At 49.4% G+C, this 24,031-nt stretch overlaps 11 protein-coding genes across 11 annotated transcripts; 2 read left to right on the forward strand and 9 right to left on the reverse strand.

The window, feature by feature from the left end:
• Window positions 1-2,543: 2,543 nt before the first annotated feature.
• Window positions 2,544-3,944, reverse strand: COQ1 (trans-hexaprenyltranstransferase; the record flags this gene model as incomplete). Its single annotated transcript, XM_018880981.1, has 1 exon — window positions 2,544-3,944. One exon carries the CDS (start codon window positions 3,942-3,944, stop codon window positions 2,544-2,546), a length of 1,401 nt encoding a protein of 466 aa, XP_018734633.1.
• A 1,604-nt stretch (window positions 3,945-5,548) lies between these two features.
• RER2 (Rer2p) lies at window positions 5,549-6,487 on the forward strand (the record flags this gene model as incomplete). Its single annotated transcript, XM_018880991.1, has 1 exon — window positions 5,549-6,487. The coding sequence occupies one exon, from the start codon at window positions 5,549-5,551 to the stop codon at window positions 6,485-6,487; it is 939 nt and encodes a 312-aa protein (XP_018734634.1).
• On the reverse strand, window positions 5,758-6,210 carry AWJ20_396 (uncharacterized protein; the record flags this gene model as incomplete). Its single annotated transcript, XM_018881001.1, has 1 exon — window positions 5,758-6,210. One exon carries the CDS (start codon window positions 6,208-6,210, stop codon window positions 5,758-5,760), a length of 453 nt encoding a protein of 150 aa, XP_018734635.1.
• Window positions 6,488-6,749: 262 nt separating the features above from the next.
• RPL11B (ribosomal 60S subunit protein L11B) lies at window positions 6,750-7,259 on the reverse strand (the record flags this gene model as incomplete). The annotated part of the gene is made up of 1 exon (XM_018881011.1): window positions 6,750-7,259. One exon carries the CDS (start codon window positions 7,257-7,259, stop codon window positions 6,750-6,752), a length of 510 nt encoding a protein of 169 aa, XP_018734636.1.
• Window positions 7,260-8,416: 1,157 nt separating this feature from the next.
• YRB1 (Yrb1p) lies at window positions 8,417-8,653 on the reverse strand (the record flags this gene model as incomplete). The annotated part of the gene is made up of 1 exon (XM_018881022.1): window positions 8,417-8,653. One exon carries the CDS (start codon window positions 8,651-8,653, stop codon window positions 8,417-8,419), a length of 237 nt encoding a protein of 78 aa, XP_018734637.1.
• Window positions 8,654-9,030: 377 nt separating this feature from the next.
• On the reverse strand, window positions 9,031-9,408 carry YRB1 (Yrb1p; the record flags this gene model as incomplete). Its single annotated transcript, XM_018881033.1, has 1 exon — window positions 9,031-9,408. The coding sequence occupies one exon, from the start codon at window positions 9,406-9,408 to the stop codon at window positions 9,031-9,033; it is 378 nt and encodes a 125-aa protein (XP_018734638.1).
• Window positions 9,409-11,075: 1,667 nt separating this feature from the next.
• PRE2 (proteasome core particle subunit beta 5) lies at window positions 11,076-11,594 on the forward strand (the record flags this gene model as incomplete). Its single annotated transcript, XM_018881046.1, has 1 exon — window positions 11,076-11,594. One exon carries the CDS (start codon window positions 11,076-11,078, stop codon window positions 11,592-11,594), a length of 519 nt encoding a protein of 172 aa, XP_018734639.1.
• A 297-nt stretch (window positions 11,595-11,891) lies between these two features.
• Window positions 11,892-14,339, reverse strand: FHL1 (Fhl1p; the record flags this gene model as incomplete). Its single annotated transcript, XM_018881057.1, has 1 exon — window positions 11,892-14,339. The coding sequence occupies one exon, from the start codon at window positions 14,337-14,339 to the stop codon at window positions 11,892-11,894; it is 2,448 nt and encodes an 815-aa protein (XP_018734640.1).
• A 378-nt stretch (window positions 14,340-14,717) lies between these two features.
• FHL1 (Fhl1p) lies at window positions 14,718-15,680 on the reverse strand (the record flags this gene model as incomplete). Its single annotated transcript, XM_018881068.1, has 1 exon — window positions 14,718-15,680. One exon carries the CDS (start codon window positions 15,678-15,680, stop codon window positions 14,718-14,720), a length of 963 nt encoding a protein of 320 aa, XP_018734641.1.
• A 989-nt stretch (window positions 15,681-16,669) lies between these two features.
• On the reverse strand, window positions 16,670-18,232 carry PKH3 (protein kinase PKH3; the record flags this gene model as incomplete). Its single annotated transcript, XM_018881079.1, has 1 exon — window positions 16,670-18,232. The coding sequence occupies one exon, from the start codon at window positions 18,230-18,232 to the stop codon at window positions 16,670-16,672; it is 1,563 nt and encodes a 520-aa protein (XP_018734642.1).
• Window positions 18,233-21,470: 3,238 nt separating this feature from the next.
• On the reverse strand, window positions 21,471-23,357 carry CTS1 (Cts1p; the record flags this gene model as incomplete). The annotated part of the gene is made up of 1 exon (XM_018881089.1): window positions 21,471-23,357. One exon carries the CDS (start codon window positions 23,355-23,357, stop codon window positions 21,471-21,473), a length of 1,887 nt encoding a protein of 628 aa, XP_018734643.1.
• Between the last annotated feature and the right edge of the window lie 674 nt (window positions 23,358-24,031).

The raw sequence follows: 24,031 nt of genomic DNA on the forward strand, positions 1-24,031 counted from the left end.
TGATGGTTGCGGCAACTGAAAAGTCGGTCGATTCGACATTTGTGTCAGGGGTAACTGGTTTGCTTGCTGATCGGCCGGTTGTCGACGTATGCGGGCCCCACTTTTAACTATGCAAGGAAGCGATGAGCTGTGGTCCCTGCATAAGATAAGGGTTATTGCGTGATAGTACGCATGGAATCAGGGGTCGCTTGCCTCGAACGAGCTAAATTGCTGCTGCAGTAACTGGCTGGGCGTTGGGTCATGACGTTAATTGAGCAACGAACTTGGTCTATATCCAGTGAAAAAAGTCTATATAAACCCGTCGACTTGTCCACATTTTTCAATCTCACCATCAACCAAACAAACTATCAAACAAACAATCAGAAAAAACTCAATCGATCTATTAACTTATCACAATGTCTCAAAGAAACACCAGAAGCAGTAACACCAACGAGGCTGGTACTTACCATGTCCACCCCGAATACGTCCAAGAGGTCGGCAAGTACGTCCATGAGGTTCCTATTGACGACGAAAGATTGCAAGGATCTGGTATCCAACAACAATCGTCTCTTGGATCTGGTACTGGTACTACTGGTACTACCGGTACTGGTGCCGCTGGCACTCAACACCACTCGACTCTTGGCGGAAGTCAACAATCGTCCAACTTTAACACCGGTTATAACCAAGCTGCCCAACAAGCCAGTGCTCAACCCACCGGTCATTCGACTACGGGACAACGCTTAGACGACTCTATTCCCGGTGGTCCTCATGACACTTCTGCTCAATACAGCACCACTGACAACAGATCCACCGGCGAGCGTATCAAGGATACCCTCACTGGAAACACCAACTCTCACACCACTTCTTCTAACAAGAAGAACTTCTAAGTCGGCTTTTTGATTTAAAGCTTGGGTCCCAAGACTAGTCTCCTTTTTTTATCTTCTATAGCTAGCTGAATTTATTATTTTATTTACATTTTGGATGGGGGTATGCCTCCGGCGGCTGGGGCTTCGCCCCAGACCCCACGGCTCCTCTCGCTGCGCTCGAGTCGGGCGTCAGGGTCCCAGCAAATGCGTGTCTCACCGGCATTTAAGTTCCCCCTGAGTGGTACCTGCATATGGCCCTGCAGGTTGAGATACCCGCGAAGCGCGCTTGTGAGGCAGATCTCTGAGATAAGAGCCAACATGAGGCACCTCTTCACATGCTCCCCAGGTCATTTCTTCAAACTTGTTGAAGCGAATAAATGAGTCGACAAGCAAGTAGTCCGCTTGGCTGGGTACTGGAGTACGCCATGACACATCCCGAACTGTCAGGAACTGAAACTGCTTTGGCTTGTGCCAATTTGGCAGGGTCTAACAGACTGGACAGTACCAAGTTAGACCGGCTCTTGGTTATAACCTCGCAGCTTCGTTATCTGGTGAAGCATGAGTTTTTCCTGGAAAATCGCGCTGTTTGGTGTAAAGCGGTACTGGCGCTTTTAGAACTTCTAGAAGAAAAAAGATTGGCGGCCTGGACCTCGCTGGATCGCGAGATAGTTCCTACAACGGAGAACGAGATCATGAAAGAAGACCACAGCCGGCTGATATCACTATATTCCGGTATTGTTAACGATGTAATGGCTCTGGCACAAGATGATCAGACGAAATTCCCAGAATTAGTGGTGCCGAATACAAAACACGAACAGAAAATGTTGGGAATTGACGTCCGAACTTACCTTGTAGACCATCTGTATGGAAATGGCCATGCCCATGATGGAGATTCAGTTCATATGGATACCGAAGATAGAAATCAGGCCAGTAATCACGAAAACGAACAAGAAGACGAGTCAACACAATATCTTTGTGACGACCTGTCATATTCGTCTGTCGAGAGTCTGCTGGTGGTAGATGGGATCCTGAAGAGCCACCTGCACGATGAGATCCTTAAGTACGTCGACAAATCGCTAGAACGGATTCTGAGATCCAAAGAATACCGCGACCTCATTTCTGGCATCAAAGACGGCGACTTGCCAGACCCGCTGTCCAAAACAGTCCTCCACAGAATAGCCAAAGAGCAGGCCGAGACGTAGCAGAGCCTCATTACGACCACCTCTTCTCTTCTGACACCAATCGACTGTTATCCACGCGCTGTCAGCTCCATTTTTTCGCTATTTATTACCTTGCTTACCAAGTGCCCCGCTCGGAAACTCGCTCATGACCTCGAGTCCGACGCCCGCACCTCACGAATTCTAACGATACTAAATTTTCTCATTTTCTGCCAAACCCGTGGGCCAGATGCCTCCGGCGGCTGGGCTCCGCCCAGACCTGGTTGTGCTCGCTTCGCGAGCAGCTGCTGGGGTTCCCGGAACACTGGCAGGTCAAATGCCTCCGGCGGCTGGGCTCCGCCCAGACCGGGTTGTGCTCGCTTCGCGAGCAGTTGCAGGGACCCCTCGAGCCCGACTCGAGCGAAGCGAGAGGAGCAGCGGGGTCTGGGGCGCAGCCCCAGCCGCCGGAGGCAGCGTGGCCCGTGTGTCATACTCTAATATTATTGGCGTAATATATACAGGGGTGGTGGCGCCGGGGAAGTTATTTCTTGCGGTTCAGGATGGCGAGGGTGAGGTTTTTGAGGGCCGCGAGAGAGTCGGACTCGGGCAGGATTGAGAGTTGGCGGAGGGCCTCGTCGGCGTACTGGACGGCCAGCAGTCGTGTTTTCTCAACACCGTTGGCCTCGGCCACGTATTTTCGCGCCAGTTCGACGTCACCGGGCTCGTCGAACTTGCGGCGGATCATGTTTCCAAGCTCGGGAAACTGCTCCCAGGCATATAATACAGGTGCAGTGGCCAATCCAAGCTTCAAATCGGCGCCAGCAGGCTTGCCGAGATCTGATTCGGGGATCGTATAGTCGAGCATGTCATCGACAATCTGGAAACACAGTCCAAGATTACGACCATAAGCGTATGCAGCCTCGACAACCTGGTCATTGGCTCCAGAAAGAACGGCAGCGGCTCGACACGACTTCGACATCAGACTGGCCGTCTTGAGATATGTCTTGTGAATGTAATACTCGAAACTGGCTCGGTTGGCTTCCATAGTAGTGTCAACAGCAGTGTTTTTCAGTTGCATGAACTCTCCCTCAACTAAATTAGCAATGGTAGTGGACAGCAATTCAATGACTTCAGCATTGCGAATTCTGGCAATAGCTACAGATGCTCGGCCAAGAAGAAAGTCACCAGCCAAAATGGCCATTTTGTTTCCAAATGCAATGTTTCCAGACGGTTGCGACCGTCTGGTAGCCGAATTGTCAATAACATCGTCGTGTAATAGAGATGCAGTATGGATCATTTCCACAATCTCGGCCAATCGTCTTTGTTTAGGTAGAATGCCATTTGATTCGGCAGGAAGTGGATCTTGTGGCCTGCTCAATGGATTGAGAATGATCTCAGGGTTGATCCCATGAAGTATTCCCAGAGGTGATAATGGGTCGTCAATGCCCTCACCCAGCATGGGTCTATGAGCCGACACGTCGTCGGTGTCTATAGTTCCTCTAGTACGCTCAGAAAGAGGGATTTCTGATAATGCTTTTGACAATAAAAGTACAATTAGTGGACGAACATGCTTGCCTTCTGATTGGAAATAGTACATAGCAACCTTGTTAAGGGTAGGGTGGCCAGATCCGAGCAGAGATCCGATGTTCTTGGCCAAGGTCGACATTTCTTTTGATACAATGGAGAAGGGGTCATTGACAGGAGTATCAGGCTCTACGAGTTTAGCAGCGTCGGTAACTGTGGTTTGAAAAGTCGAGGGTGCCGAAGAAGATGTTGAACTAGCAGCAGCAACTGCCTCAGCCAGCAGTGATTTGCTACGGCTGGACGACGAGCTGACCAGTCGTCTATGATGAAAACGGAGTGAATTGAGCGAGCCGGATGCTGAGCTGACAGCCGTCGCTCCAGGAAATCCACGACTTCCTTTATGTAGTAGTCTTAGCATACTAACACTGATGTGAACTGATAGTAGAACAAGTCGATATTAGCCAAAGAGAGGGGCAGGTGAATCAGACCAAAACAGAGAAAACCTAAAATTCAATGTCAACTGATAATAGTCGAACGACAGACAAACACTTCGAACAGATAAAAAGTCCAAAAAAAAGACGAGATATAAACAGTTCCTGACAGAGAAAGTCCAAGACAGGGAACGAGCCAAAGAAACAATCAGTTCAAAAGAGAGAACGAGTCAAAAATACAGAATCTAAAACTCTAACAGTTTCAATGTCGCTATTAAATTAGTCAGTGGACGATAAAATCAAAGAACGGCGAGACCCGAGGTATGCAGCAGCAGTCGAGAAGCAGTCGAGAAAACAGTCGCAGATTGCGGTTTGGCCGACGAGCACGAACCGATTATCTATAAAAATCCAAAAACAAGCCAAGCCAATGAGGCAGTGAAACAAGAACGAATTCCAATGAACAACAAACAAAAAAACTTTTGATGTCCTGAATAAATCAATTCTCCCAAGAACGACCCGAGCCTGCTGTACCCTATCAGTTGCAATTGTGTGTGGCTGTTTAACCGTTACAGTTTGAGCTGATCCGTGATCTGAAAATTTCAGCAAACCACCTGCTCTCCATCTCCCACCGCAGCTCCTCCTGCTCCTGCTCCTGCTCGTATTTCCCAGCCAGCCGAGCCCATCTCGCTCCTGCACGTCACCGGTGCGGCGCTGCTCTGCTCAAACGGGTCAGTTCAGGGGGTGGGCCCTGTGCCTCCGGCGGCTGGGGCTCCGCCCCAGACCCTGGTTGCTCCTCTCGCTTCGCTCGAGTCGGGCGTGGGGCCCCTGATAGGCTCAAAACTGTGAAAAAAGCACCGAATTCGGCGAAAATGGCGGGTTTTGATCCGTTGTCGGGCTCCTACTACCGACCAACTGCCCCTGTACCTCTAGCAAAACCCTCCAAATCGCCCCTCCAAACGAACGCCAGCCGACCAGACACCCCCACGCCCGACTCAAGCGAAGCGAGAGGAGCAACCAGGGTCTGGGGCGGAGCCCCAGCCGCCGGAGGCAGACCCACCCCCTGGCCCATGATTTCGAGCCGCACCTGTGCAGCAGCAGCGTGGCCTTCGGAAGAACGATGAGCGTGATCTATCACTTTTCACTGCAAGTACCACCAGAGAGGCAATTTATCGGATCTCGGTAGGCCTGTACGGGGTAGATTTATTTTTGCGAGCAGCAACGGACTTTGTTTAGTGCTGGTTTTGAGGACTGATAAGAAAATTATTTGTAAATTACAGGCTTGGACTCGTTTGCAACTGATTTTGCAGTTGTGATCTGTCGGATTAATCTTGTGACTGAAATTTCAGTAGTGGCTGTTTCAGGTGTGCGATTAGAAATTGCAGTGCTTTTATTGGGTTCGCACAATTGCTAGTCATTTTGGACTCGTATCAGAGAGTTTTTGAAGTGGGATATCACGAATCAGGTTTATTTGCCCACGACAAGTTAAGTGTGGTTCAAGGAGATTATTGTTCCGTGTGTCATCTTCCAAGTGAACTGAATTACAGTAGAAAACAATAGCAACTTAAAAGATCAGAAATAGATTTTTGAGAGTATGAATATTATATCAGGATTCCCAGGAGTCGAGTACCTGGTCAAAAGGACCAAAACGTTTCTGTGTCATGTGCTGAGGACAGGACCAGTGCCCGGTCATGTGGCTATAGTCATGGATGGCAATAGACGGTTTGCCAAAAAACGGCATCAGGAGACATGGGAAGGACACAACGCCGGTTTTGAGACGCTGGCGAGTGTGCTGGAGTTCTGTTATGAGCTGGGTGTACAGGCAGTTACGGTATTTGCATTTTCCATTGAGAACTTTAAAAGACCAGCATATGAGGTCGATGCATTAATGAAAATCGTCAAGGACAAACTGATCCAGGTGTGTGAGAATGGTGACCTTGCCGACCAGTACGGACTACGAATTAGAGTCATTGGCAACCGGTCGTTACTACCGCCAGATGTCATTGAAGTGGCTGAAAAGGCTGAAAAGCTGACTCGAAACAATACTAAAGCAGTTCTTAACATCTGTTTTCCATATACTTCACGAGACGACGTGACGAATTCTATACGACGGATAGTCACAAGGGCTGAGAAAGGATTAATTGATCCCGACTCGATAGACGAAGACACCATTGCATCAAACATGTACACAGGCAGCTGTCCTCCCTTGGACATACTAATACGAACCAGCGGAGTCGAGCGGTTCAGCGACTTCATGCTGTGGGAGTCGCAGCATTACACCATGATCGAGTTTGTCAACATCCTGTGGCCCGATTTCAACTGCTGGCACATGTTCAAAGCCATTCTCAAATGGGGGCTCCAAAAGGGCAATGGCCGATACAACGAGAACCTGCTCGCCAACGACGACTCCGACTACAACCTCACAGGCGACGACACCCTCGACTACGACTCGCCCTCAACCACCTTCGTCGGCGACAAAGACACCTCCACCGACTATTATGACAACGACAGCGAGGAAACCGTAGTAGAATAGACTTTTTTGCATCCGTTTCCACGTGCCTCCGGCGGCTGGGGCTCCGCCCCAGACCCTGGTTGCTCCTCTCGCTGCGCTCGAGTCGTTTCTTCGACGTTTCCGGCAGCGAAGGGTCCTGTACGCCCGACTCGAGCGAAGCGAGAGGAGCAACCAGCGTCTGGGGCGGAGCCCCAGCCGCCGGAGGCAGACCCCGTTCAGAAATTTTTTTAACTTTTTTTATTAAATTATTTCAAAAACATGGATAAGTTGTCGTGAAATTTTTTTAGGCAGAGCCGGAACCGAGGACAATGGCGTCGTACTTTTGCTTGAACCACTTGATGGAGTCCTCCTTGGAGATCTTGTGGTGCTTGCCAATGGGAGCTTGAGCTCTCTTTCTGCGGGCAACACGGAATCCAGGACGGCCGACAACAACGTAGAAGTCCATACCGTAGATACCAATAGAGGGGTCGTACTTGATACCCAAGTCGATGTGTTCGTTGATACCGAAACCGAAGTTACCGGTCTCAGAGAAGTTCTTGGCCTTGAGCTCGTACTCCTTGACCTTAAGACCTCTCTCGAGGATCTCCTCAGCCTTGGGGCCTCTGACAGTGACGTGGACAGAGATCTTTTCGTTTCTTCTGATACCGAAAGTTCTGACAGTGTAACGGGCCTTGGAGTAGACGGGGGTTTGACCGGAAAGTTGCTCAAGAACCTTGGCGGCACGGGTCAATCTATCACCAGATTCACCGACGCAGATGTTGAGAACGAGCTTCTCAATCTTGAGATTGCGCATAGGGTTGGCAGTCTTGTCAGTCTGTAATGAGGTTAGTATGACGTTCTGAATTGTGTCAAGGATTAAGGGAATAGCAGTCAACTGGAGCAATCCGTACGAGAATAAGTTTTCGGTAGAAGTATTAAAAGTCGAAATACAAATGTCGAATAAATGGGCGCGAATGCATAGTGTACGCCTATCTGATTCAACATGAAAATTTTAACAATGTCGCTCTAATCTAATCCACTTGGAGTATCAGAAGAAAAATAAAATCCACGTCGTCTGGTAAAGAAGTACTAATAAGTTTAAAATTCATCAACTTCAATAGATCCTGTCGAAATAGTCGTATCTTTCAAATCAAAAGTTGAAACAGTATCTTCACACCCTTCACTTTGTCGTAACATCCTCTCGTTCGAATAATTCCCACTTGAATCTAATGATCTCTATCTCGTACACTTGCTCCCTGTCGCATTGCTAATCACAACTGCTGAAAGTCGTCTAAACATACCATTTTTGCTGTGTGTTGTGTCGTCTGTCGTTCAACCTAGAGGTATTCGAGAACTTCAAAATAATCAAGCCAAGTCTGTATGGCGAACCTGTGCGTCTGAGTGTCTCCAGCCCTTTTCGCAGTCACACTTTTCACTCTCTCCCACCAACTCAATTTCCTATTCGGGCAATACATTCTACTTTCGCGGTGTTAGGGTATGTCACGTGAATTCGGATCGCCATGAACTTCGGTCCCTGCATTTCGGGTCCAGATCCAGGGGGTGTGCGCTGCCTCCGGAGGCTGGGGCTCCGCCCCAGACCCCGTGGCTCCTCTCGCTGCGCTCGAGTCAGGCGACGGGGGTCCCCAGAGACTTCCGGATAAGGAGATTTGAGCTAGCGAGCTACGCTCCTGGGAACTCGTGATCTGGTCTATTGTTCAGTATAAATACTGTAGAAGCAGTCCACAGAGCTACTTCTTTTTAGCCATATAAAGTTGTTCATTCTCTTGAGAAGAGGAACCAGCCAGCAACGGCAGTCGATCTTGTTCAAATCAGAAGACTGAAAAAGCATTTAGTCCCTGCGTAACCAGGACTGCAAGGGTCCAACCTGCAGCAACAGCTTATCATTTTTTTGACTATTATTGTTCATTAAAAGGTACACTAACTACATGTTGGAGAAGAGGTGGGAGTAACTTATTTGCTGGCCTCCTTGTTGAGGGCTTGGGCCTTGGCGAACTCCTCCTTGAAGGCATTGGCGTTGTCGGCGTTGGCAAAACGGATGGCCAGAGTTTGGGCCTCGGGCTCACCTTCACTGATATCAGAGGCAACGTTGTACACCCAACTTCTGTCACTGCCGACATTGGGCGACAGCTTGTATTCAGGGTGGATGTAGTGGTTGGCACAGATCTTGAGGGTCTTGTCACGACGCATCACAAGACGGACCTTACCGGTATCCTTGTGCTTCAAGAATCTGACATCACCAGTTCCTCTCTCCTTCCACTCCTTGGTGTCCTTGTCGAAACGGAACAACTTAGAACGGCTATAAAACAGTTAGTATACGTCCGATCGGCACCTAGAATTCATGAACCAACTCCATCTCATCCACAGGGCTTATCTATCCAGTTTCTTCACCTGAGTTCAATCAGAATCAAGACAGGGATATAACAAAACACAAACAACAATCCAATTCCCTCCAATTGGCACCGCGCTCGACCCCAATCCCCACGTAACTCCCGCGAAGCGGGAGCCAAGGGGTCTGGGGCGTAGCCCCAGCCGCCGGAGGCAAAACCCCCCTCCCACCAGAAAACTTACATCTTGTAAACAACCTCTTCTTCCTCTTCGTTGGTCTTGACCTCGACCTTCTCCATCTTGATTACAGGCTCGAAGTGCACATCGGGGGACTCAGGAGCCTCGTCCTCGTCCTCCTCATCCTTCTTCTTGTCGCTGTCAGCAGAGGTCTTAGACTCGGCATCGGCAGCAGGCTTGGCTCCACCGAACATGGAGAAAACATTGGTGGTAGCACCAGTGGTAGTGGGCTTGAAAGAGGAACCGAAAATGGAGGCGGGAGCAGCACCGTCCTTCTTGTCTTCCTCAGTCTTGGTAACAGGCTCCTCAGTCTTAGGAGCAACAGCTTCCTTGACAGCCTCGACCTTGTCTTCAACGGTCTTCTTAATCTCTTCTGACATGTCTTATGTTGTATGTGTGGTGTATGTATCAGTGCAAGTGTACCAGATCAAGAGACGAGAGTATCACTGTTGGTTGGTAATGTTTTCCTTCCCTTTCGTTCCAGTACTGCAAAAAAATCACTGCCGTTGTTTTTTTAACCCCTTAGCTGCCATTAATATTGTGTTGTCGGGGTGATACCCTAGTCCTTGTGCGGCTTGGGTTTATGGCATCAGTCATGGGTAATTAATATTGCTAGAAAATGGTCATTTTAAGTCTGAGATGATATCAGATGTATGAAATAAGATAGTTAGTTGTATATTAGCGATTAAATAGGCAGTTGTGGATTATTTTCTTGTATTCAGACTCGCAATGTGTGGTATTGACGCTTGCTATGTCAATATGTATAGTAGATATGACCCACAAACCAGGACTTCAAGAAGAACAGAGATAAAGTGTGAGAATACTAATATATAAATAGATAAAAGGGCAAAAATAAACTTATCAAACAGACAGAGTGAATAAATAATTATGTAATAGAGACTGCAAAATAAAATAGAAGTCTGTGTCAAGAATAAATAATAGTGTAGAACTAGTTAATTACAGATGTGCATGTACCTTACTGGCAGCTTAGTTTCGGAAATCTCAGGGGTACTGCAGCTACAGTGTCATTTTTCAGTAGGCTCTTTATTTCAATATCAAAAAACAAAACAAAGAGATTCTGAGGTTATTTTTCAGTTTCCTTGCTCATCAGATCATGAATCATCTTCTTACAAGTGAACTCGAGCTGGGTATTTCCATTTCCACAAGTTCGTTTCACCCAGAGAGCGTGGCTGACTGTCGTTATTCCAGTGATTTCCGCACCCAAAACCTCATCTAAAATATTTGGACCTCTCCTACACCTCTCAATCGACAACCCCACGGTCCTAGCAGCTCCGCGAAGCGGAGCACAACGGGGTCTGGGGCATAGCCCCAGCCGCCGGAGGCAGGCCCCGTTCCCCATAGTAACCCCCCTCACCCGCTGCCGCGCATGTAGCCAGTATTACCCGGCGCACATGCTGTAAGCATGGATAGCTCGAGCTGGAGAGAGTAGTGATATAATAATAAGCAGAGGACGAAGATAACGAACGACATCAATCACAAACGCCACAAACACAATGGATGTCATTTCACGTAAATACTCGCGGGCCCTGCCGGGTGACTCGCAGACGGGTGTAGAGTCGTATGACGAGCTCAATTCGGCTGCTCACACACTCGCCCCGTCAATTGCTGCTCCCCCAATCTCGAATGTAAGTACCAGTCGCCACTTGGCAGTGAATGACATCAGAAGAGCGTCAATCCAGTCAATTCACGAGTTTCTTGTCATGAATCATTGGATTTAGATCTATTCAGAACTGGATTGATAGTGTCAGATATGAATGAATCCAGAATTGAGGTTAATTGGATCGATTTAGTGGCGTTGACGAGATACTAACAGGTGGACCAGCCAGCAGCGTTCCTGCGTGCTCATACGGATGATGCCACGAATCCCGACTGTAAAATCAAGATTGCTCACGGTACAACCACACTGGCATTCCGATTTCAAGGAGGAATTGTCGTTGCCGTCGATTCGCGAGCCACTGCCGGTAACTGGATTGCATCGCAGACCGTCAAGAAAGTGATTGAAATCAACCCGTTTTTACTGGGAACAATGGCCGGTGGTGCAGCCGACTGTCAGTTCTGGGAGACCTGGCTGAATACCCAGTGTCGATTACACGAACTACGAAACAAAGAGAGAATCAGCGTGGCGGCTGCGTCGAAGATTCTCGCCAACCTGACATACAGTTATAAAGGAGCCGGTCTATCAATGGGTACCATGATTTGTGGATACACCAAACGAGAAGGACCAGCTATTTTCTACGTTGACAGTGACGGCGAGCGATTACAAGGAGATCTATTCTGTGTTGGATCTGGTCAGACTTTCGCCTACGGAGTTCTCGACAAGAACTATAAATGGGAGCTGACGGTTGAAGAGGCGCTGGATCTCGGCAAACGAAGCATTCTCGCCGCCACCCACCGAGACGCATACAGTGGAGGCTCGGTCAACCTGTACCATGTCACCGAACAGGGCTGGGTGTACCACGGCAACTACGACGTCGGTACCGAGCTCTGGGACGCCAAAGACCGCGAGCAGTCGTTCAACCACATCGTCACCTCGATCCCCTCGTAGATTATCTATTTCTTATCCTTTATTCTTTTTCCCGGGTCTGCCTCCGGCGGCTGGGGCTCCGCCCCAGACCCTGGTTGCTCCTCTCGCTCCGCTCGAGTCGTTTCGTCGACGGTGCCTGGTTCGTGTACGCCCGACTCGAGCGGAGCGAGAGGAGCAACCAGGGTCTGGGGCGGAGCCCCAGCCGCCGGAGGCAGACCCGGGGAGAAGGAAGAAAATAAAATAATAATTACATGTCGTGTGTCGAAGCACGTTGACAAAAATATATAGGTCATAAATTCGTTTCACTATAGGGTGGTATCAGCCGCTTTTGGGCGCTTTGATGGCCGAGGTGTCGAGTGTTTCTAGGGGCTCGTCCGACGGCCGTTTGGGGAGCGAGGATGTGGTGGGGCCGGTGGCTGCAGTTGATGGTGAACTGGCAGACGTCGCATTGAGTTTGCTGGCGTGTGCTCGGAGCTGCTCGAGTGCTGCTTTCATGCTGGGAGACGGGTTGCTGATTTTGCTGGCTTGTGCCAGCAGTTGTGCAATGGTCGCAGCAGACGGTTTCGCTGCTGGTTTAGCAGGGGCAGCAGATGCCGTTGTGGCTGTTGTAGGAGCAGAAGACACGGGAGGAGCAGGTGCTGACACAGGTGTTGCAACAGCAGCAGCAGCAGCAGCAGCAACAGGGGGTTGAACTGGGGTCGTGGATGTTGGATTTTCAGCCAGACCGTTGGATAGAGTGTTGACAGAGGGGGCTGTAGATGTGTTCTGTGGAGCTGGTGACTCGAAAGGAGTCTGTGTGAGATCCACAGATGTTGGTGGAGGAGCAGAAACCGGGACTGAAGTTACAGCAGGAATTGTTGCAGAAGAAACTGGTGTGCTCGTAGCTGGAGGTAACTGTGTGTTACTAACAGGAGCAACAGCAACAGGTGTTACAGGTACGGTATCAGCTGCAGCAGTACTGGTAGCAGTTGGTGCAACAGGTGCTGAACTGGTTGGAGCAGTAGTAGCAGTAGATGTGGCTGGTGCCGAGGGTCCAGCAGCAGGAGATTTCTTTTTAGCCATAGCTGCCAGTGCTGTTTGTAGAAGCTGAGTGAGTTGAGCAGGGTTCTTTCCATTCAACAGCGAAGAGATGCTGTTGGCTCCTCCTGTCTTTACAGCTTGTGCAATTGCTACAGCCAGGGCATTAGTCAGAAGTTGCGAGTTGGCTCCGGTGCCAATACCCATACTTTGAATCTGTGTTTGTATCTTTTGTTGTAACACTCCTAATGCCTTGATTGTGTCAGGTGCTAATGATAAACCTGCTGATTGTACTGCTGCTACTGTAGCATTGGATTTATTAGCACTCGAACCAGCATTTGCACCACCAGCAGGAACTGGAGTTGACGATATCGTCGAGTTGGACTGACCAGCATTCCCAGCTTGATAGAATTTCGATGGTTGAACTCTCATTTGTGGTACTGATGTAGACTGTTTGAGAGATGGAGTCTGTCCAGGAGCTTGGGTGGTCATATTGACATTACCCTGTTGTTTAGGTGGTTTGGCCATTCGGAATGTATTCTGACCAGCTGCTAGAGATGGTTGTACTAATGGAGTAGTGGTACCACTGCTAGTAGAGCTATTAGCACCACTGGAGTTGGCACCTCCTCGACTCAAGGCTGCTTGACGTTGCAGATTAGCAGCCAATTGGGCCTGAATACTATTTGGAGATGGTGAAACTGGTGCTCCTGATCCACTGGCCCTGGTATATTCTGTAAAACTGGCCTGTCTACCTTGTGTACCACCCGGTAGAATCCGTGTAGATCCAGACAGTGGTCTATTGCCATTTCCACCAGCAGCATTGCCAGATGAGCCAATACCAAGCGATTCTCGAGTCATTTCCGAGTAATTCGCATGATACGTGCCATCACCAGTTCTATTAATCTCGATTTCTCTCGCCAGTTCAGCAATAGACTTTTGTTTTTTCGGTTGTTGTAGCTGCTGCTGTAACAACTGTAATTGTTCGTCAGTAGTCGCATTGAGGATATTATTGATTTCATTTTGCTGTTGTTGCAACTGTAATTGTTGTAATTGTAACTGTTGTTGCTGCTGTTGCTGTTGAAGCTGTTGTTGCTGTTGACGAGCTGCCTGTTGAGCAGCCTGAATAGCGGCTGCTTTGCTCTTGGCAGCAGCAGCCTTCTTTTTCTGTCGTTCTTTTTCCAAAAAGTACTCTTCATCAATACCCCACAGCCATCCCTTGCCTTCTTTCGACACTTTTCTAAACGCCTTATTCGAAGACAGGTTGTGACGCACCGAGTTCTGCCATCCATGAGGACAGTATTCGTAGTACGGGAAGATTTCCTGAATCGCTTTATAAATATCCGACAGCGATAGTCCTGTCAGAGGAGCTCTTGACCGCAAAGCTGTTGCAATCAAATGTGAGTATGAGTGCTGGGGTTTTTCTCGATATTCTTCGGGGATTTCTTCTGGCAAGTATTCTCTCCGGACCTTTTTCTTCGACTTTCCCGTCGAACCAGACCCGTTAGTACCGCCAACTTCCCCTAACAAATCGCCCCCAGCGAGCAAGCTGCCTACAGCAGCCTCGCCAATGACTCCACTGGTAGCCTGAATAAGTTCCTGAGCAAACTGCGGGTCGATATTCGCGTCCAAACTCGCTGCCTCATCAATGGCCTTCAACTGGGCATCAATCTCCTGCCCCGTCGTCGTCTGTGGCATCGCCACTGGCGTCGCTGGCGAGCCCACACCCGACTTGCTCGCCGACTCCGCCATTTTCTCGCCCACCGGCTCCGATGTCTCTCTCACCCCATCTTCCAAAGACAGTGCTTCCGTCGCACTCGCCGCCTCATTCGCTGCACCGTCACCCTCGGCGCTCTCTCCACTGATGCCCAAAACCGACGGTAGCACAAACGTGAACGGGATCTGGCCGATCTGGACCTTGGTTCTGTTTCTGTTAGTGACACACGCTCGGTGGGTGTGTGCCTCCGGCGGCTGGGGCTCCGCCCCAGACCCTGGCTGCTCCTCTCGCTTCGCTCGAGTCGGGCGTATACGAACCTGGCACCGTCGACGGAACGACTCGAGCGCAGCGAGAGGAGCAACCAGGGTCTGGGGCGGAGCCCCAGCCGCCGGAGGCATGCCCCCAGAAGTAACTTACCCGTCACTGAGTGGAACAGTAGACCCGGTTTCAACGAAGACATCGCCGACAAAGGCGCCGTTGCGGCCCATGACGGATAGTTCGAAGCGTTGGGTGCCGAAGTTGTAGAAGATTTTGGCGTGTTTTCGGGAAATGGCTTTGGCAGGCCCCAGGTGGACATCGACCATGCCGGTGCCGTTTTCTGCTCGCCGGCCAAGGATTACTTGCAGTGTTTGCACGTAGAATGTGAACGATTCGAAGTCGAGTCGTGCGTAGGCCGATACTCGGGCCGATTCATCGATGTCTAGCTCGTTATTGTTGTGGTTGTTGGTTGAATTGTCTCCGGTAGGATGTATCGTTGACCCCGTGGTAATGGCGTTTGCCGCTGATAGTTCGGATGAGGTCGTATTCGGGTTGGTGTTAGAACCGGATTCGGTTTTCACTTGTGCTTGGCTGCTGGCAAATGTCAGTGGAAACGAGGATGGAGATCCCAGAGTCGAGAACGCTCCAGACCCAGCGGCCTCGCGGTCTCGGATGCTGCTGGGGGTTTCTGGAGGCATGGATGATGCTCGTCCTGGCAGTATTAACGTACTTCCCAGTCCGTTATTCAGACTCATGGAGTTTCCATCTAAAGATCTTTCTAAAGTAGGTTTTCGAACCTCGGTCAGTGGATCGAGCAGACTCGCTATTAGAGACGACGGCAGTGTTCTATCGTTCTTAGGTGTCGCGAATATATCCATATTCGACGCCCCACTACTAGAACTGCCACCACTGCCCGCTTGGTTCAGAATATTATTGCCTGTAAGATTCGACTCGTGACCAGATCCAGCATCTGGTGCTGCTCCGGGAGGAGGAAGCATGCCAAACGCGTCATGTTCCAGCTTGATATTCTCATAGCCCGTAGGGGTATGGCTCATACTCCGCACAGCGTCCGAGGGATCTCGAAGAGGAGATCCCGAGCCTGGTGACGCTGTGCTCATAACCCAAAGAGTTTTTGTGTGTCAGTGAGAGCGCAAACCTGCGAAGCAATGTGTGCTGCTGCTGCTAAACAAACCAGAACACAAACACAGTTGCAAAACGCCAAAAACAGAGGTGGTTTCTGATATAAATAATTACCGTGGCTGTCACCAAACAGGTACGACAGTCAAATCAGTCTTGAAATACGGACTCTTGATATCTGAGATTGTGTCTTTGTGAACTTTCATGGAACGCGTTCCACAGTGGTTCGATCAAGTGGTGAGCTCACTTCAAACTGCACAATAATTAATTTCGCGAGTCAACTGGAACCTGTGATTATACCAGTAATATCCAGTCAGTACACACCGGTTCACAGCTTATCCAAAAGTCCCAAAAAGAACCACAAAAACAATCCGTCTCCAACTGCGTCGGACGTCGATGCTATTTATTTCCGTCTCAAACGAGCCGCCTCGCTGCCAATATATGCACATATAATCCTCCTCAGATATATATTTTCATGATTATCAACCCGGCATTTCTCCGCCCCACCGTTTTCACACTTATGCACACGCGCACGCGGCTGTCCCACCAGGGTCCAACAGGGTTCACAGACCCTGCCTCCGGCTCAGGGGGTGGTTTTCGGGGGTTTGGTGCTGCCTCCGGCGGCTGGGGCGCTGCCCCAGACCCCGCTGTGCTTGCTTCGCAAGCGGTTTGGGGGATGGGGATGTGGCCTCCGGCGGCTGGGGCTCCGCCCCAGACCCCGTTGTGCTTGCTTCGCAAGCAATTGAGACTCGGGGGCTTGTGTCTATTGGGGAATATCACTCAGGAGTCACTCACTGGGGCCTGTGTCTTTTGGGGAATAAAACCCAGGGGTCACTCACTGGATCCAGCCTGTCCCGGGTCCCCACGCCCGACTCGAGCGAAGCGAGAGGAGCAGCGGGGTCTGGGGCGGAGCCCCAGCCGCCGGAGGCAGTCCGCCTCCCCCAGAAAGAAAGAAGAAAGAATAAATAATTTACAGAGAGCAGAGCGAGGCCTTGATTTCGGCGAGCGGTGCACGGGTAACGAGGAAGGAGGTCAGGGTCGGTCGGATGGTGGTGAGTCGGAGGTTGTCTTCGGGGGAACAGGCTTGGAGGGCAGCGCCTTTGCGAGCCCACATTAGTTTTTGGGTGACGTGTTTGACGGCGCTGCTGAATGGTTCGCTGCCCGTAGCGAAGTTGAGGAGTGTGAGGCCGAGGGAGTAGGCATCGGTTGAGAAGTTGGGCATGCTGAGGTCGGGTGAGTTCGGCGGTTGAAGCAGTTCGGGCGCTGAGAATTGCATGGCAAAGGCGCCAAATGAAAGGCTTTTATGAGTGGTTGGACTGGAGTTGGAGTTGTAGTCGCTGGTCTGGATTGACGAGGTAGCAGTGGTGGTGGAGGAGTTGAGTTCGCTGTCGGTTTGGGCTGATGAAAAGTCTCCGATATGTGCATTCAGGTTCTCGTCGAGAAGGATGTTGTCTGGTTTGATGTCGCAATGGACAATCTGTTTGGATTGAAGAAACAGAAGCCCGTCGATGAGTTGTGATGCCCATTTCTTCCATAATGCGAATCCGATAAACGGATCGGTAAACGAAATGAATGACGATGCTTCGCTAGAAGTATTAATATTATTAGAGGGCGAAAATGGATCGAAGGTCGACAGAAACGTTTGACAGGTTTGTTGGTATACTTTCATAGCTATGCCGGTGAGAGACACATCGTCCAGTGTGGTCTCGACTATTCCGTAGAAGGATATGATTCCTGGAATTGACGTGGATGTGTCTTCATAGACAAGTGAGAGAATGGCTGCCTCGTGCCGTATTAGAGCGCCTTGAGCATTGTTTTTGGGAATTTTCACAGCAAAAACTTGGCCAGTTACTGGGTCAGGTTGAGATAAGACCGTTTTACAGAAGTTTCCGGTTCCAAGCAGGTTGATTTCAGCAGACCCACCAGGATTGTTGACCTGTGCTGGATATGTGCTTCCAAACGCACTGATATCCAGTACTCGAGGGTATGTGATTAATGGAGCAGTAGGTTCGTATGGCAATGAGAGGTTGAACAAACCCGAATCTACTGGTACATCGGCCATAGACACTTTGGGCTGGATATGTACATTATGCGAAGAGCGTTGTGACGATGTTCGAGACAGAGTTGATTTTGAAAACGGGAGGGGTATTAAGTCGTCATGGTCGTTATATAAGGGGCTGGACAGTATTAATGGAATTGGGTCGTGGTTTCGGAAATGTGAACTTGAGTTTGGGGTCACTGGAGACTCTGGACCTGGCGAAGAGTTGGAGTTTGGTGACCCGGGTGAAAATGGTGGAGACGATTTACTGCGAAAAGGCGGTGTTCTTGGTGTTTCTAATCGAAGAGGCGATGTGCTTTTAACGTAGACCGAACTACTACCAGTGCTACCAGTAGTGCTACTAGTAGAACTAGGTACCGTTTGTACATCAATAGACGGTCTCATGTTGATAGGTACACTAGTCTCTGCTTCTAGTTGGTCTTCCCGACCAGTATTTGGGCCATTTGAGCCAGTCGTGGTCTTGTATTCTGACATCTTAATCCGAATTATTCTTTCGTTATTGAAGTTAACCTTGGTCTCAAACAGAGTCTAATATGTAGTATAAACCACCTGAATCCACTAGTGATTTAACAGGCTAGACCTCTAGACCAGAATATTTCAGCTAGAGCTAGTGTCACCAAACCAAGGCGAAAGGACTAATAGGATCGATGTAACCGGTAAATATTTTTGAATAGACGGACCAGTCCGGAGTTGAAATTATAATCTCAGTGAATAATATCAGATCTAATCAACAAGTCAAAATATACAAGCTAAGATTACAGAGCTGAATCCAGGTTACCAGTTTTACTGGCTTTACCAGCTTGTACCGGTTTTATACTCAGTCTGATAGTCAGAAAGTCAATTTGAAACCCAGTCTGACACCAGTGTCTGTCCTCTTCAGTTAGTCTATTTAAATAATAAACCATCTCAGAACACCAAACTTACTCCACAATAAAAAACACACTACTAAACTTCAGAGAAAGCAAATATTTCTCCCAGTACCTAACTCACCTGAGTCACTTGTCGCTAGCACCAGACAGAAGGCACGCGTGGATCTAATACCTCTGATCTTTCCCAGACAACGACGAAGTTTGAATTTCACCCCACTCTGACACACTGTGATATATCTCTGAAAAACTGTAACACTAGCAGTTTGCCCCAAAAGCAACGCAACGATCTTTTATACTGGAATGACCAATACCAGATCTACTAAGACTAAACCCAAGTACTAACCAACTAAGAAAAAAAATTTAGTTAGCGTAGTTTGTGTCGATGGATGGATGCATCGACCCAACCGGCAGATGATATACTTTTTTTTGGCCTGCCTGCCTGACGCTCCGACAGACGCTCGACTACTGATAATTCCTTCTAAGGCATATTCCATACCTGTAAAAGACCACTTGCAGCTGCACCTGGAGTTTAACCTCCCAATCTCAGTCCCACTTGCATGCTTCCTTACAACCTTTTAACATTGGGTCTGCAGAAACCCACCTCTGATATGCGAGCTTGACCTACTTTTCTCTGCACCACCGTGCATCCTCCCAAACCAATCCCCCCAAACCTCGCTGTCCGTGCACCGCTTTATCGTGCATCTCCTCAAAATCGTGCATCTGCTGCTTCTCAAATTCCCTGCTTGGAATGTGCGACCGTGCGGTGCCGTGGGGGACCGGTGCTGCCTCCGGCGGCTGGGGCTCCGCCCCAGACCCTGGTTGCTCCTCTCGCTTCGCTCGAGTCGGGCGTACACGGCCTGGTTAGCTTGCCAAACTGTTAGGAAGCAGCCGGTGGGGTAGTTTGGCTCTCCACAGACCGGTCAGGGGGCAGCTGGTGGGGTGGATTTTAGATCTGGTCGGAATCTGGTCGGGATCTGGTTAAAAACCACCCGCTCGAGTCTTCGAAACGATAGCTTTGAGCCCTTGAAACTGGTAGCTAACGCCAGATTGAGCTACTTGCAATGGATGCAACCTGTTTGGGTAAATGGGACCATTGGAAATGAACCGCACCGCAACACCGCATAAAAGTTGGCTGGCTCGTCAGCTGCAATCGGAATCTACAGCTGAGTGGGGTAATTGGGAGCAATGGATTAGGAGCAATAGATTTGGAGCAATGGCTGCTGTTGGCCGCACAAGTCCGTGCTGGATCTGCTGTTACATCTGCTCCTACTGGCTGGTTAATTACTACTACTACTACTACTACTACTACTACTACTACTACTACTACTACTACTACTACTACTACTACTACCACAGCGGTACCTGTCAATATTCATATAGCACCATTAAGGAGACGTATACCACCCCTTAAGTACTCAAGAACCCCTAAATTTTTATTTTATTTTATTACAGTTTCCACAGCACACACGACACCAGCAACAGGCTCCTGGTACCCCCCAGTCGCTCGCGAAGCGAGCACAACGGGGTCTGGGGCAGCGCCCCAGCCGCCGGAGGCACAATGCCCTCCCCCGCCAGCCAGCCCCTCCCAGGCGGGTCGACGTCAGATAGCGGGATCGGGGGCTGCTGCTGCGTGATAAGATTGCTGCTGGCGCCGTGCCTGATTACGCACTTCAGATTGCCCTGGCGCCACCGCCATCCACATTTACTACTATATTAGGTAGCCGAGCTACATCTTATCTTGATCACTCACTACTACCTTATTATATTATACATAGTAAATTAGTATCCACTATTACTATTACTTCGATTAGTACTACCAGCAAACTCGTTTCACGGCTATTTCATATACAAACAAACAAACAAATCAAAATGGGTTTTGATACTTATATTGTAAGTCAATTGCGTGAATTTGAATCGCCACATTTGTAGTAGTTGGGTCTGGTCAGAGTACCAGTTCCAGTGCTAGAAGCGACAGAGAGAGCCACCACTGGTGGATCACATCATAGATTATTGAGATCTTCGTGGGAATTATAGCAGTGAAAGTGAATGATCTGATGGAGATTATAAGCTTGTAGCGATAAAAGCGATCTAGCTATGATATCATATGATATCATATGATATACACGACGCTAGCTATGTAGCTAAATGGCTACAAAGTAGATGTAACGATGCGACTAGGTACTAACGACATCAACAGGTTAGATTCAAGGACGGCATTGCCGACAGCGACTTCAAGAAGGCCATTGAGCAAGTCAAGTCGTCTGGTGGCAAGATTGTGCACGAGCACACCCTGTTCAAGGGCTTCACCGCCAGTCTTCCCAGCGACCATGTCTCTGCCCTCAGCTCCCACCCCGAGCTCGACGGCATCGAGAAGGACCAGACCGTCCACACTCAATAGACACTGACCTATAGAGCACGCCGTCTCCCCGGCCTCTTCATACTACCTATATATTATAATAGTACATGTTACTAGCAACCGGGGTGCTGCCTCCGGCGGCTGGGGCTCCGCCCCAGACCCCGCTGCTCCTCTCGCTACGCTCGAGTCGGGCGTCTACGGTCCCTCTTTCTCATACAATACACAATGGTACTGCACAATGGTACTGTTTCGGTGGGTTTTTGAATTGTGATTCGTGAAAGTAGCCTGACCGAGCAAGTAAACACGCGAGCTGGGCCCGTAGACGCCCGACTCGAGCGTAGCGAGAGGAGCAGCGGGGTCTGGGGCGGAGCCCCAGCCGCCGGAGGCAGTCACCCAGTCGGAGAGTGTATGTGTGAAGGTGAATTAATTAATTAATATACAGAAAGCAAGAATGTCATAAATAAGAAAATGGGTCGTTCGTGAAGTGTTAGGCAGCCACGGTGACGATGGCGGTGCCCGTGGTCCAGGTTTGCACCAGGGTGCTGTATTGGTTGGGGTTGTAGTGGGTAACGATCTCCATGACCTCGCCGTTGGTGGTGAGGTAGTAGGTGACATCGTGGGGCACCGAGTCCAGGGAGCCGTCAGGGCCAATGGCCGAGAAGTAGGTCGGTGGCTGTGGTGTCACGATTGCGGTGCTCGATGTAGTGGTGGAGCTGGGTGTAGCAGCCAGCACGAGGTTGGCAGGTGAGGTGGTCAATGCAGCGACAGATGAGGGACTGGCAGTCGGACTGGCAGATTGAATTGAGGAAACAGCCGGGCTGGATGTGCTGGCGATGACAGAAGCTGGTGCTGAAGATGGAGTACTCGACGATTCCTGTTCAGAGCCGAGAGCGATAGAAGAGGAGGATACGGGAAGAGCAGAGGAGATGGGGGTAGAGCTGATTTCGGCATTGTTGCTGCTTAGAACCGACGAAGGCACAGAAGAAACAGGAGCGGAGGAAGCAGGAGATGAAGTGACAGCAGAAGAGAGTGGCACGCTTGACAGAGAGCTGACCACAGACGATAGAAAGGACGAGCTGGCCTCGACGGGACTGGACGAGGGAGTGGATGCTGGCACAGAGCTGCTGCTGACGGCTGAAGGGGTCCACCAGACAGTTGAGGAAGAGGAAGTAGATGACGAGGAAGGTGCCTCGACAGGAGTTGACGAAGGGAGTTCTAGCGAGGAGGACGAGGACAATGGAACTGAAGAGGAGACAGCAATTGATGAGGAGACTGCAATTGGAGTTGATGAACTGACAGCTGGAGGAGTCCACCAGACAATTGTGCTGGTTGAAGTGGTGGCAGATGAGATGGGTGAAGAAGCTGGGGAAACAGCAGGGGGAGGAGGTGCACTAGCACCTCCTTGAAGAGCGGCCTTGGCTCCTTGAGCGAAATTATTTCCATCACTACCAACATTAGCCCATGCTTGTGAAGCATCCCACATCATGATACCACCGAATGTGCTGTAGGTAGATTGAAGGTATTTAGCAGCACTGGAAACGACGTCAATAGGTTGGTATCCGGAGCCAGCAGCAGATGCAGAGGCAGGAACTCCCAAGTAGATCTTGGCATTTTTGTTGAAGGATTGAGTCTTGACAAAGGTGTCCCAGCTGTCGTAGTTGAAATTAGCACCGGGAGTAGACCCTTGCCAATTTTGCATTCCGCAGAAATTGTTGTAGAATTGAACGAAAACAAAGTCAAAGTCAGAGGTGGTAAGAGCAGTGTTGAGTCCAGCATCAGGAATTGGGCATTGAGGAGCACCACTGATGTAGTATTGCTTAGAAGTGTCAGAACTGTAGTGAGATCTCATTTGAGTGACGAATGCACCATATCCTACAGGATTATTGTTCTCAATATCCAAATCGAAACCATCAACAACAGAGTCACCAAAAGGTCTGGTGTCGGAAGATCCTCCTCCAAACACATTCCACAGAGTATCAGCAAATTCTTCACCCTGAGAATCGGAAGTAAATCCATATGAACCAGAAGCACCGCCCAAGGATAGCAACACTTTCTTGCCGAGTCCTTGACAAGTTTTAATATCAGTTGCAATTTGGTCGCATTGAAACAAGCCAGTACCAGGGAAAGAAGGACCAGTGCAAGCACCAGCAAAGTTCACCTCAGGAAGACCATCAGTACCAAAAAAGGTGGTAAGGAATGACAAAACGACGACATCAGTAGCTTCATATTGACAGTAGTAAGCAAGACTTTCTTGGGTATTCTGGCCACCAGCGGAATTTTGGCCCCAATAAACAACCACATTATCATTTCCAGCAGCATCAAAGGCTGTAGCCACTGCCGCTAGCAGGGTAGATAATATTAGCACCGACAGCATTATTTATATACTAAAAAGAATGAACAGCAACGAACCGTGCTAAGTGAACAAATGAATGACAAACGAACGATAAACGAACGATAAACGAAAGACTGGTGCTTTAAAGCTGTTGACTACTAGTGATTATTCAAGTTGAGATGGGGTGTTGGTCGCTAATTTATATAACTCATTGGCAATGACAAAAACCCGTGCAAAAGAAACTTGACTGCGCCATCTCCGGAGATCATCATCGGGTACGTGCTTGCGAATATCCGGAGAGCAAAATAACTGCAAGGGATTTTCTCGGCACATCATCCCGACAATCATATCAGGCGGGAGTATTCTTTGTTTAACGACAGGTATTTAAAATGAATTTTTCCACTTCAGGGTGAGATCCACGAGCATGGCTGGCATCTCGTCTCCCTTCACGTACATGAAGATGTGCACATGTTCCTGCATGCAAGCGAGATTCAATATGCACACCAGAGACCTAACTATACACACATACTATGAAAAATACCACAGCAGTCGGATTTCGGTCGTAAGGGGACCACTGAAAGATGTCGGGTTGTGTACAACCCCTGGATGATCCGGGGAGACAATCGTACCCGATAAGGTGAGTTTCTGCTTGAATAGTAGCTGAGACAGCCAGGTTGACATATACTCATCATACACATCTCATCATGAGAGTCATT

The sequence above is a fragment of the Sugiyamaella lignohabitans genome, chromosome A (genome assembly GCF_001640025.1).
Source record: "Sugiyamaella lignohabitans strain CBS 10342 chromosome A, complete sequence".
In the NCBI taxonomy this organism is placed as follows: Eukaryota; Fungi; Ascomycota; class Dipodascomycetes; order Dipodascales; family Trichomonascaceae; genus Sugiyamaella; species Sugiyamaella lignohabitans.